Raw genomic sequence first — 12,724 nt, 5'->3', positions numbered from 1 at the left:
AAGCCGCGCCTTCTCCCTCCTGCCCCACTCGCTGGCATCCTAGAGTTAACAAATGATTGTATTTATTGACGAGTTCATACATCAATACAAACGGACGAGTTAAAAACAGCCCCTGCCCCGTGAGACCTGGGGAAGAGGGAAGCGCCACCGCCTGGACAAAGTATAAAAGTTATAAATAAGGGTGGGGGGGGTCAAAACTGGGTCAGGGCAAATCTGGTCGGGGGGCGGCAATTGCCGGTGGCCTCAGACATGCAGAAGGGGACGGGCGCCGGCCGACCACAAGACCCCCTGTCCCACCCCACGCTCGGGTGGGGATAGGGAAAGGGCGGCCACCTTCTTCCAAACCTTAGCGGGAGTGTCGCTCCCTCCTCTGAGGGGCTGACTGGCTGAGGATCGCCAGGAACCCAGGCCAGAGGGCCAGGCCTGAGCCTGTTTCGTCTGGGCTGTGGCTAGCGTGCTGTGGAGTAGACTTCTAACCCTCACAAAGGGCAGCTGCAGCCCTGCCGGGGTCCACCCTCAACTGCAGTTCTTTGCAGTTTGGCCATGCAGGTGGTGGTAGTACAGAAGAGTCGGGGTGAAATAGGCTTCATCTGTTCTGGTGTATTCCAGCTGGTGCACTCCACGCAAACCAATTTCTAAGTTTCTGCCTATAGAACCAGCAGGACCCCATGGCCTGTCCATGGGACAATTGGTTTTTCTGACCTGAATCTTCAGGAAAGCTACCCTGACTTACCTGAGGCAGAGGGCAGCAGCAGGGCCCAGAGACACGTGTTCTTCACCCCAACTCAACAACTGCTTCACTACTTGGTCCTGTTCTACCTGCCCCCTGCGCCCTATATCCTCCCCCTCACTCCTAACAGCTGCCCTTCTAATCTATCCCCTCCCCTCTACCACTTACCTGTCCCACCTACCGCCTTTCCAGTGTGTCTCTTGGCCCCATCTGCAGTCCCACATGCCTCCCTCTCCCCTCAACTTCCAGCATCCAGAGCATCCTGGGTGCCCAGCACTGCCTTTGAGGAGGTTCCTTCCACCCAAACCAGAAACCTACGAGCCATCTCGTACTGGCTAGGTTGTGGACCCCAAGAATCCAGAATTCGGGTTAGTGTGTTCCAGTCCTTTTCGTGCCCCTTAATAGTTCCACGTGAGCCAGGGTGGCAAAGCAGGAGTAGCAGATGAAGGGAAACCAGGCACCCATCAGCCAGCCAAGTACTCTAGCGATGACACTCAACTGTGTGTGTGTGTGTGTGTGTGTGTGTGTACTTCGTCTGTGGCCAAGGTCCTTAGAAGGTGGGCTGGCGCCCTGTAAACCATGAGGGAAGTTCTAACACCAGCATCACTCAGGATGCAAGGAGAAGGTGGCCTCTGGGTCTAGCAGCCTGCTGGGGATCAGGGTTGGGAAGACAGGGAAGACCAAGGGGCTGGGAAAAGGAGGCCAGGGCTTTATGTTTGCCCAGCAGAGGGCTTTACTGTCCTGCAGCAACATCCCACAGCTGTCTCCACAAGTTCTGGCCAGGAGAGAAAGGGGGGCACAGGAAGAGAGAGAATGCTAGGGCTCTCTTGGGTGGGGGGATGGGAGTGGAATGTGGGGGGCTCGGGGCCTCGATACCAACTCAAGCCTCCTGATGGCTGGGAATGCCCTGGAGGGCTAGAGGGTTTTGCCTTTGGGAACTGCCAGGAACTGGGGAAAACAGACAACCCCCTGCTCTGGCAGCCGGGGGAGTGCAGCTGGTGTGGGAGGGGAAGTGGAGGTAGAGGTGAAGCTCCGCTGTTGGCTGAAGGGCACTGATACCACATGGCCTTTCACTTCCACCCCACCGAATACCCTGTGTGTGCTCCACCCCAGGGAGCTGATCCCTGCAGTAATTTCAAATGGCTTCTAAGAAGAGAGGGCCAGCCCTTCCCAATTTCCCCCAGATGGGGCAGGCTGCCCTCCTGCTCCTCACAGCACCAAGATGACAAGGATCCAAGACCTACCCTGCATGAGCCACTGAAGGGGCTGTGGAGGCAGGAGCTCCAAGAAAGTGAGGCAACAGTCAGGGAAATAAATTAATAAATACAGGGGCCCCATGAGGAAGCTGGAAAAGGCGCTTCCCCTCTGAGCACTGACCCCTGCTAGCCACTCCAAGTATCCCCACAGGTTTTGGAGAGTGGAGCAGGGGCTACAGTTTGGAATAGGGGGAGCATTCACTTGGGACAGGATTCCGGAACTAGAGTCTGCGTTCCATGCGCCGCTCCACAGCCCGAAGCAGCAGCTCTGAGTATTGCTCTAGCAGGGCCTGTGTCTGCTCAGCCCCCACGGCCCCAGGGCTCCCGCCCGGGCTGCACAACACTGCCCCGGCCAGGGCCTCGAGCTCCTGCCGCACTGAGGAGAAGGTGTTTCTGAGGAGCTGGGCGATGCGACTCTGCTCCGCTGAGGGCGTCTTGCAGCCAGCCACCTGCAGCAAGACCCGGGAAGTGAGTCGGGGGAACAGTGGAGGAACCTCCTGTCAGTCGATCTATGAAGGGGAGGGACCCCACCTGGGTCTAGCCTGACCCCAGAGAAGGCCCTCCTGGACCGTCCCCTATGTCTAGGGTGGCCAAACAGTTTTTGAATGACAAGGGCTGCTATTAATAATTACACTGGGACAACAGGCATAAACTGGGATGGTCCTAGGACAAACCAGGTCCTAGGCAAACTAGGACATATGGTCGCTCCACCCCTACCCCTCCAGTCTGAGGAAGTCTCCGGAGATAACCAGTAGGTGCTCGGTTCAAGAGGCCTGACCTGGCCTCTAACTCCCTCACCTACTCTGCCCCAGATGTTCTTGTTTGCTCCACCCACCCGTCAGTGGAAGAGCCTTATGGTTGTTCTGGCTACTCAGCTGTCTCTCCCCCCCGGTGGGTGCCCAACACGTACCAAGTGGTAGAGTCGCACAGCCCGGCGCACACTGCCCTGGAGCTCTGCCACAAGCTGCTCGCACTCCTCCAGGCTCACTGCTCGTTCTGGGACGGACAGATACAGCTCAGCAAGGCCCAGCAAAGCTGCCCTTGCAGGCCTCCCCACCCAGGGGCCCCTGAGAGCAGGAGAGGCCCACCCGCAGGATCACACCCCCTTGGCTTGCCCTCCCCTTGCCTCCTTCCTTCCCAACACCACACAGAAAACGAGGTCCTGAGGGGAGGGCCAGCTCCAGCCCAAGAAGCCAGAGGCAGGGAAGGGGCAAGTGGGTCACAAGGAGATTGTGAAGATTGGTAGGCGTGTTTCACCATCAGAGGTGTGACTTATGGACCAAGATGGGAACAGACAGGACGAAAACGCCAGAGGCTGGATGCACAGAAATGGGATGGAGCCAGAGAGCAGACAACAGAGACAGGAGAAAGACGATGGGGCAGGAGATGAGAGCTGGGGAGCTGTGCACACCTGAGTCCTGGCTCAGGGCTGCCCCTGGCCTGGTGCATTCCATGGGGCTGGGAGTCTTCTCGGGGGACGGGGGCTGCAAGTTCTCAGGGCCTCGGAGGAGGCTGCTGACCGGCAGTTGCTGGGCACAGGGGCTGCTGGGCCCAGGCTGAGGCTGGCACTCTGTCCTAGGCTTGGGAGGGGCACCCTCCCCCAAACAGGCCCGCCTCTCAGATGTACTGTGAGCCTTTCCTAGGCCCACTGGGGAGCCAGGCTGTTCTGCCTCACCAGGGGCCCTGCCCTTGGTAACAGGTGAGAACGTGGCCAGGGTAGGACGATCGGGCAGTGGCTTTGGGATGTCCAGGACCAGGTGAGCCCGGCTGGGCAGGGCTAGCTTGCTGAGCGGTGAGACTCGAATGGGAGCAGGAGCCTGAGGTTCGGCCGCCAGGCCCAAATTCTCCCCAACAGAGATGCTGCGGGAAATCTTGGCCATGGAACTGGTGGTGGGGTTCTGGTAGGACTGAGGCCGAGACAGACGGTGATCAGCGTGTGGCAGGGAGCGCAGGCCCTCCTGGGCCTCCATCTCCCGTAAGAGCAATGGGCCTGGTGGAGGAGCCTCATCTGCCGAGAAGCCAGAGAGACACAGGTCAGGTGGTGAGGAAGGCTTCCCAGGCACTAAGGCTCACAGCTCCCTAGAAGTTGCTGTGCCCTGCCCATACCCACTAAGGGACACCCAGTGGCAAGCACAGTGACACGTCAGCGCTAAATCAGGCCCTCCTTCCTCTAGCATGCGCATGCGCTTCATACTCCCCGCACCCTGGAGTTGAACCCACCAGGCTCCTCACCCTGTGGCACCAGACTCTGCACAGACTGGGCTTTCTGGAGTCCACCTAAGGTGCTGGCTGCAGCCACTCTCTTGGGAGCCCAGCTGCTGTCAGGGTTGAGACGGCGTCGCGGCAAAAGCACAGGGACTGCCTGCTGGGGGCCAGCATTGCCAGGCGAGGGCTCTGCCTCCGGGGGTGCTCCTGGAGGACTGGCATCACTGCCTCTCAGCTGCTCACCCGCAGCCGGCCGCGCCTGGACTGGTCTCGATGTCAGCGCCAGGCTCGAGGAAGACGGAGACAGTTCCCTACAGGGAGGAAATGTGGAAGAAGGCCCAGAGAGGGCTTAGAAGTCCTCCCTGCCACGACGGGGAGAAGCTCTCACAGAACCAGAAGCTCTGGGCAAGAAGGGCAGGCACAAAGCCAGCAGGCCAGCTGTCCCAAAACCTGGGAGTGCAGAACGCTGTTCGGTGTGGGGAGAGGGCAGCCTCGGAGAGAGGAGGACGGCCTGCTGCCTCAGGGGCAGGACTGGCCCTTTGGGGAGCATGGGGAGCTCAAGTGAGCCGCAACTCCTTGTAGGAGAGTGAGAGCTGCTGTGGGGGAGGTACCTGAGCGGGGGGGTCTGCACTTGCAACAGGAATCGTGAAGAGATGCTCCGAGACTCTGTCCTCTCTGGTACCCTGACTGGGCCCCCTACCAAGGTGACAAAAATCATGAATCGAAGCCAGCCCTTGCCCCAGATTCTGCCCCACCCCCGCCCCCCACAGAAGGTAAACCCAGGGCATGGCCTGTCCTTGGACCCTCCCTCTCAGCCAGGCAAGGAGGGAAGAAGGGCAGACCAGTGATCACATACTGGCCCTCTGACCACACCTGGAGCAGCCCCATTGGCCAGAGTCTCAAAGTGCTGTTTTAGAAACTGCTCCTGGTCTGGGGTATGGGGACTGCCTCCCTGCAGCCCATAGGCACCAGTGCCTCCCTCTTCTTCCTCCTCTTCCTCATCACCCTCGGCTGGCTCTTCAAGGTCTGAGGAAATGCCATCCACACTCAGGGGCTCCGTGCTCTCAGAGTCTGGATGTGGGGAGGGGAGAGAAGCATCATGCTGCACCCACCCATCGCCAGAGCCTCCACTCCCACCTCAGTCCACTGACCTCCCTCAAAGCCGCAGCCTCACCTTCGTTGGGGTGCTCAGGGCTGGAAAGGCGGCTGCTACTATAATCCACAGAGCAGGCACTGTCAGGACTGTGCTTCTCGGAGCCCCTGCTGCCTGGATAAACTCTTCCCAGGGTCCCTCGGGCTGGAGCCTGCACCTGGAACTCACTTCCAGGAAGGCCAGCAGGGGAAAGAAGAGGCAGTTAGTAGGGGTGAGCAGCCCTACCGCGCGACACCTGGCTTCCTTCTCCCCGACCTGTGAGTGGGGCTGGGGATGAAGCAGGGGCAAAGTGGCGGGCAAGCCCTGAGGAATCTGGGCCAGCCCTCCCCTAACTAAAGAACGCTCAGGGAAGGGAAGCCTGGGAAAGGAAGACTGCATGGCCCCTGAGGTCTGGTGAGGGAAAGACCCTTGCCTGGTATCCAGGATGGGGCTGTCACTTGGATCCGGGTAGACAATACCATCTTCGATGGGTGCAGGCTCCAGATCTTGGGCAAAGACCCCTTCCTCTTGGGACAACAATCGAATAATGTGGGGACAGGAACAGGGTTGGGAAGCCTGAGGCCGAGGGGGCTTTTCGTTCTGGGAACACACAAAGGGGCATTACTGAGGTTATTGATGTGAGAGAGGGCCTGGGAAAAGAGGTGGAGGTAGGCAAGGATCTGGTGTGCATCAGTTCTGGGGGAAGCTGAATATTCCAACGCGGAGAACTCCAGTTAAGGTTCTTGAGTTTCTGGAATAACGATATTCTGTCACACTCCGGGCTGCCAACCTCCAGCCACCACTTAATACCATGAGCCCTTTAAGAAACCTGGCCCAGGACAAAGGGTACCACCCCAATCAGCAGACCATACAGCTTAGCCCAGCTTGAACCTTTGCCATCCAGGTTACCCATGTGCCACAGGGGCAGAGCAAGCACAGCTGGCCAAGTGCTCAGGCCCCAGCTGTCGGCATATGGCTGGCTATAGCTCTTTGGAGATCTCTAGGTTGCTGGGAGAAAGCTGGCTCACCTGGCTAGCATGTGAGGTCTCAGGGGCCTGCTGACCATGCTTCCCAGGGCAAGATGGGGTCATGGCCAGCAAGTCTTGGCTAGCACCTCGAGGGCCTGGGACCAGTGTCTCTAGCTGCCGCAGGTCCAGCATGGAGCGGACACTCAGCTCCACACCTGGATGGGCCCAGCGGCCCCTTCTTCTGGGTCCTTGGTTGGCTGCAGGGGCTGGGGCCAGGAACTCCACCGTCTCCTGTGCCTGGTGTGAGGCAGGGGTTGGGGAGAGGGTCACAATCACTATACAACAGTATTAGCAAACACTCATATAGCACTTACTGTGTGCCATCCACTTTACATACATGTATTCACTCACTCAATCCCCACAACAACCTTATGAAGTAGGTATATTATCCCCATTTTTACAGATGGGAAAACTGAAGTACAGCGGGCTTAAGTAACTTACCTAGTCCCATGGACAGTAAGTGGCCTGCCTGCCAGTTACAACTCAAGTAGTCTAGCTCCAGAGTTCAGGCTCTTAGCTTCACTCTACATCTTGTCTTAGACCTTCTAGTCTCAGCCTGGGCACCTCGGAGCTGGTGATCTCTAAAAAGTCCCTTACTCTGAGGTCAGCCCCAAGCCCAGAGCACCAAGGACAAACAAGTAGTGCAGCCTTGAGCCCCTGGGCTGGTCATAAGGCACGAGAGGCACCACGCCACCATCATTCCATGGAGCTGCCACTGACAATGAAGGTACTGCCACTTGGAAGTCTTGATGTGGCACGAGCGAGGGCGGGGCTGCTGTCGGGCTTGCTCAGAAAGCCTTGACCCTGCTTCTGGCTGCCCTGAAGTAGCCGCCCAGTTACCGGTCCTCTCACGGCCCCATCCCTCTAAATAACTGCTCTGGAAGTTCTGACCTTACCTCCTAACCTGGAGTCTTTAGAACTAGTTTCTCCAGATGCCTACTCTTTGAACCTTTGATGCTCTTGAACTTCAGTTCTTTTTTTTTCTTAACATTTTATTTGTTATTATTTATTTATTTGAGAGAGAGCTTGCACACAGGCACATGGACCCAAGGGGGGTGCAGTGGGGGAGGGAGAGGGACAAGCAAACTCTCCTCTGAGCATGGAGCCCTAAGTGGGGCCCAACACCAGGGCCCTCGGGGCTCGATCCCACAACACTGAGATCATGACCCGAGCCGAAACCAAGAGTTGGACGCTTAACCGACTGAGCCACCCAGGCACCCCTTGAACTTCGGCTGTTTGGCTCAGACACCCCTTGTCTACTCCCCACCTCAACCTGTTCTTTGTTCACACTTACCCCCAGGCCCCCAGGCAGCTGAACTAGTGGAGCACTTCTTCTAGTGGTGACTAGACCTTGCAGGCCACCCCACCCGGCCTACAGGAAGAAGACCCCTGGGCTTTATCATCCCTAACCTGGGACCAGCCAAGCTGTTCAAACTCTCCCACAAGGCCCTGCCTTGGACACAAGGGGTGCAGCACGTGGGCAGGCCCAGAGAGCCCTGCTTCCACCTTCCTCCACTCCTTGTAACCTCAGAAGGGCATTTTTAATGATGGTGACTCACCTGACTCATCTCCCAGTGGGACAGGCTTCGGGGCAGGCCTGGGCCAGGCACTGAGGACAGACAGAGACAGGCAGTCAGAGAGAGTGTCTCCTGCCCACCCAGCCAGCTCCCTGGCCCCGCACCAGCCCCTACCCTTGTGTGGCCACAGAGATGCCCTGGCTTCCTCGGCTCACTCTGTTCTCACCCCCTGTCCCAGAAAGGGCATATCTAGCCACTGTGCCAACTGGTGCCTGTCTGACCCTGCCCCAGACTTCCACACACCTGGCTCCTTCTTGGTACCCTTGGCAAGGATGGGCAGAGCTGGAAGTTCTTCTTCTTCAGTGCCCTCATCTTCTCCCTCCTTGTCACTGTCTGATGACAGAGCTGGTCCAGGAGACAGCATCGATGGGGCCTCGTGCCTAAGTCCAAGACAAGGAAGGTCACAGGAAGAGGAGATTCAGTGCAGGAGGAGGCCAACCTTCATGGGTCTTCAGGTACGAAACAGGTGTTGGGGGATCCGGGAGTCAGGAGGTACAGGCAAATGGCAGGTGCAGAGCAAAAAGGAGGAGCACTGAGACAGCGAGCAGTCTGGATGCCCACCTACCGCTGGCCCGTATCCAGACTCTGTTCTCACCGGTTGGGTCCTGCAGCCCTCTGGGGAGAAGACGATCCTTGCTGCTTGCCCCCTCGCTGACGCTGGCGCAGCTCAGCCAGACGCTGCCTCATGCTGATGGTCATCTCAGAGCTCAGGCGCCATACAAATATACAGCTGGGTACAGCCACAGAGTTGAGTGAGGGAGAGGTAAGGTAGGACCCTGGGGTGGAACCCCACTAGCTCCCCTTCTCCATGGGCCAGCAAGAAGACCAGAGCCAGCCTCTAGTGCCACGTCAGGCCCTAGAAATACCCCTGCTTAGCCCTATTTCCCAGAGATATCACTGATGTGAAGAGAGAGGAGGGGGCAGGGTATGTGTGTCACAGAGGAAAAAATCTGTGTCTCAGAGGGAAGCTGGCTTCTGCTCACCTGTCCCCTGACACCGAGATGAGATGTTTGCAGTCATTACTGAACTTCATGCCGGTGACAATCTCTGTAAGGAAGAAAGAATACAACCTATGAGCCACCCTGAAGTCCCAACCAAGCTTCTGTCCCAACAGTGGAGGTGGATGTTGGTCGGAAGGGAGGGGCAGGCAGCTCTGCTAGGTCCCAAGAAACTAAAGGAAGGAAGAGCAAAGTTCCAGCAGGAGAGTCCAGGGGCAACACTCACCTGAGTGGCCAAACATGGTGGCCACACACTCGCCTGAGGAGAAGTCAAAAATGGAGAGGTTCTTGTCAGAACAGCTGGTGGCTATGTAAATCCCAGAGGGGTCTGTCTGCACCTGAGGAATGGGACACATAGCTGGCAGAGGACAAGGGAAGCACCGTCCCTGTCCACCTGGTACCCCAGTGCTCCCCTTCTCTGGCCCATGGCCCGTCCCCCTGGGCCCTTACCTTAATCAGAGTGCCGTCTTCACCCTGTGACCCTTTGAACAGCTTCTTCTGCTTCCCACTGCTGATGTTGAAGACGCTGTGAAGAGACCATGCTCTTGCTTACACGAGGAGGGGGCCGTGATCAAGCACAGCTGGGTGGCAGAGACCCCAGCACTCAGTCCCAGCCCTGTTCTCTCTGGGAGCCACTCCCCAACACCAAAGGGGCTACCGCCTCTTGGGTACGGCAGAGTGCTCATCCTATAGGCTCAAGGGGGGCACACAGTGCTGGACAAAAAGACAGAAGTGGGGAGAGAGCTGCCAAGAGCTGACCCCCTCGGGCTTGAAGGAGTGTGGTCATACGGTTTGAGAAGAGGATGCCCACCGAATATTTCGGTCCTGGCAGCCGATAGCCGTGTACTTCCAGCTGGGCTCCACATCCATGTCATAGAGGGTCGTCTTCCGTACCACGTGGTGTGTCCGTGTAAACTGGACTCCATCTCCAGACTGTAAGGGTAGAGCATGTGGCTCCATCAGGCCCAGAAAACCCCACTTTCACCTCCCTTCACCTCTTACAACCTCAGCTGGGGGAACGGTAGAAACCTCCACCCCCCAACCCCTGCCCCATTCAGGGAAGCCCCATACCCTCACCTTCTGTGCAGTGCGGAAGTAAATGCTCTTGTCTGCTCCACAGCTGATCATGCGGACTTGCCCATCGCTGGCTATGGAAGAGGGGGGCCTAGCTATTCCCATTGCTCTCCCCACAAGGGGCCAGCCCCTCCTCTACTACCCCACTACTGAGCTCTCTCCATGACCCAGACAACCAATTAAATCAGGTCGCTTCCCTCCAAACCTAAGCTTGCCATTCTCTCTATCCTCAGCCAACCTGGTTGGCTCAGGGTCCCCTAGACAGGGAGTCGACATTCTACCCGCCTTCCCATCTGGCCCCAGGCCTCCCAGCTGCTGTCCAACAGACCCCTGTGACCGGCACACCCTTCTCATGGAGGCAGGAGGCTGGTGGCAGTCAGGGTGGGGGTGGAGGATGTTGCTGGTAGATGGCAAGATGCGTCTCAATTGCCCTGCCCCCACCTGCAAACTTGACGGCAGTGATGGAGGATGAGTGCTCGTCCAACGTCTGCTGCAGGCTGTACTCCCGGCCGGCATCTAACACATGGATGAGCCGGTCCCGGCTCGCTGATGCCAGCAGCTTCAGACCTGGCGTTCAAAGAACTCCATCAGCCCATGAGTGCCCAGAGCAGGCCCCCTATCTGGGCCCGGCAAAAGGCCCGCAGGAACCGAGTCCCATAACCCTAAGCCAAGTGAACCACGGAGCAGGAATGGAGCTGTCCTCCGCTAAACCTGCGAAGACACCAAATGCTTCAAATGGTGTTTGGTCCCACACCCCAGGGAGTCAGGAGAGATGCAAGTGGCACTAGCAGGACTGGAGGAGCCCTGTGCCACTCCGGGCCAGATACCAGGCATCCTTCTTACCTGTGTCCGGCTTAGAGTACTCCAAACAGAGAATCTCTGAGTCGTGGGCCTCCACCTTCAGCATCTCACTCAGGGACTGCAGCTCGTGCACCCTGCAAAGATGAGGAGAGGGAGGACGTCACTGCCAGGCTACGGGAGGAGAGACTCACCCTCCATTCTCTGCTATATCTTCCCCCCAGGCCTGTTTTTAAAATTAAATTTTTATTTATTTTTGAACTTTTAGGCTTAGAGAAAAGTGGCGATGAGTACAGGGATTTTCCATGTTAACGACACTTCAAATACCAGAATCGGGAAATTTACGTTGGTACTACACTACTAATTCAAGATTCTAGTTTAATTTCACCAGTTTTTCCACAATATCTTTTTTCTGGATCCAGGGTCCTATCAAGAGTCCAAACTGCACTTAGTTGTTATTTCTCCTTAGTCTCCTGTAGTCGGTGACAGTTCTTCAGTCTTTCCTTATCTTTCATGACCTTGATGCTTTTGAGGAGTACTGAGCACTTTCCAATACTCTTTAGAAGAGTATTGATTACTCTGTCCTCTGTACCTCAGTTTGAGTCTGCCTGCCTTTTGCCCATGACTGGACTGAGTTAGTCCATTTGTGGCAAGAATACCACAGAAACCATGCTATGTGGCTTCTTAGTGCATCATATTACAGGCTTCATGATGCTGATATGAGGCTGTTAAACTTAATCACTTGGTTAGGATGGTTTCTGCTGGGTTTCTTCATTGTAAGGTTATCTTTCCCCTTGTACATAGACATCTTGTTCCCCAATCATTTTGAGCCCATTTTTCTCAGGCTCTGTCCTTCGGGACCGTTACTCCCCCAGCCTGCGCTGTGGTAGGCAGTCAGTACCACCCCAGGCCTGGCATTACCTAAGCGTGCCTACACGGTCCCCAGAAGCTAGATGCTGTCCGTTGGGGCTGATACACACAGAGCGGATGCCCACACGGGGATCCATCAGGGACCCATCGGCTTTGTCTCCTCCGGGTAGCTCTGTGTCCAGCAGGGCCTGAGTGTTCCCATCCACATAGATGATCTTAATGAGGTCCTAGTGGAGCAGGTCAGGAGAGGAGGCGGATAAGGCAGGCCTGACCCAGTACAGCTGCAAGGGGAGAGGAATGCTGGACAAGATAAACCCCTGGCTCAAGGAGCCCGGCCAAATCAGAGCTGAAAGATCAGAATCTGCGGAACTGGTTCCTGAAAGGGAGGCGTGAAGGCTGGGGGTGGGGGGGAGGACTAAGTGTGGAGGGGGTGCCCTACGACCGCAGGGCTCACATTGCTGAGGATGTTTCGGTGCAACGTGGAGCCATGCACCCCGGAGCTCTCCGTGTTCCACAGGCGGATGGTATTGTCTGAGGAACAGGTGATAAAGGAACTTGGGGGCAGGCAGGCCTGGTTACTGTCCTTCACTTCAGGGTAGACCTGAGGGGCAGAGGGAACAAAGTCAGATCTCTAGTTAGGGGGCAGTCCTTTCCCTGCCCAAGGAGATAGAAGGGAATGAGATTAAAGAGAGAATGCTGGCCGGGACTGAGCCCAGTTTGTCACATAGTGGGCAAGCCATAACTATTAGATACTCTCTATAATCACTATGGGCAAACACCTTAACCAAGCTCCTATTATGTTCCAGGCATTCTTCCACGTCTCCCACTTACATCGTTTCATTTAACTCTTAGGACAACTAGATAAATCAGGTGCATCAATTTACAGTTCAAGAAACTGAGGTTGAGTCAAGTTCAGTAACTTGTTCAAGATCACCCAGCCCAGGATGAGGCAAAGCTAAGGACAGACAGGGGCACAACGGAAGAAGCCTGAGACATATAAGCTCTAAAATTCAAGCTCAATCCTCGGGACCCATCTGAAGGTATGTGGAGACACAG

The 12,724-nt window shown here is 56.6% G+C and overlaps 1 protein-coding gene across 3 annotated transcripts in view; it reads right to left on the bottom strand.

Moving 5' to 3' along the window:
* Positions 1-45: 45 nt before the first annotated feature.
* The window catches only part of MAPKBP1 (mitogen-activated protein kinase binding protein 1), a 51,788-nt gene continuing 39,109 nt past the window's right edge, over positions 46-12,724 (bottom strand). For 2 of the 3 annotated variants that reach the window (XM_025883989.1, XM_025883990.1), the window contains 21 exons: positions 12,123-12,269; positions 11,720-11,895; positions 10,844-10,935; positions 10,442-10,567; positions 10,004-10,074; positions 9,738-9,859; positions 9,377-9,452; positions 9,153-9,264; positions 8,912-8,975; positions 8,524-8,658; positions 8,172-8,308; positions 7,911-7,960; positions 6,352-6,588; positions 5,757-5,923; positions 5,366-5,511; positions 5,065-5,262; positions 4,803-4,887; positions 4,219-4,502; positions 3,398-3,994; positions 2,897-2,982; positions 46-2,435 (listed from right to left, as the gene is read on the bottom strand). In XM_025883989.1, coding sequence (XP_025739774.1) covers positions 2,208-2,435; positions 2,897-2,982; positions 3,398-3,994; positions 4,219-4,502; positions 4,803-4,887; positions 5,065-5,262; positions 5,366-5,511; positions 5,757-5,923; positions 6,352-6,588; positions 7,911-7,960; positions 8,172-8,308; positions 8,524-8,658; positions 8,912-8,975; positions 9,153-9,264; positions 9,377-9,452; positions 9,738-9,859; positions 10,004-10,074; positions 10,442-10,567; positions 10,844-10,935; positions 11,720-11,895; positions 12,123-12,269 — 3,336 coding nt within the window. In that variant the 3' untranslated portion in view covers positions 46-2,207. The remainder of the gene's footprint in view (positions 2,436-2,896; positions 2,983-3,397; positions 3,995-4,218; positions 4,503-4,802; positions 4,888-5,064; positions 5,263-5,365; positions 5,512-5,756; positions 5,924-6,351; positions 6,589-7,910; positions 7,961-8,171; positions 8,309-8,523; positions 8,659-8,911; positions 8,976-9,152; positions 9,265-9,376; positions 9,453-9,737; positions 9,860-10,003; positions 10,075-10,441; positions 10,568-10,843; positions 10,936-11,719; positions 11,896-12,122; positions 12,270-12,724) is intronic. The other variant, XM_025883991.1, reaches the window with a different exon arrangement.

The sequence above is a fragment of the Callorhinus ursinus genome, unplaced genomic scaffold (assembly GCF_003265705.2).
Source record: "Callorhinus ursinus isolate GAN/ISIS: 27379988/994484 unplaced genomic scaffold, GSC_fseal_2.0 scaffold25, whole genome shotgun sequence".
In the NCBI taxonomy this organism is placed as follows: Eukaryota; Metazoa; Chordata; class Mammalia; order Carnivora; family Otariidae; genus Callorhinus; species Callorhinus ursinus.
This window is presented reverse-complemented; position numbering and strand designations above follow the sequence as displayed.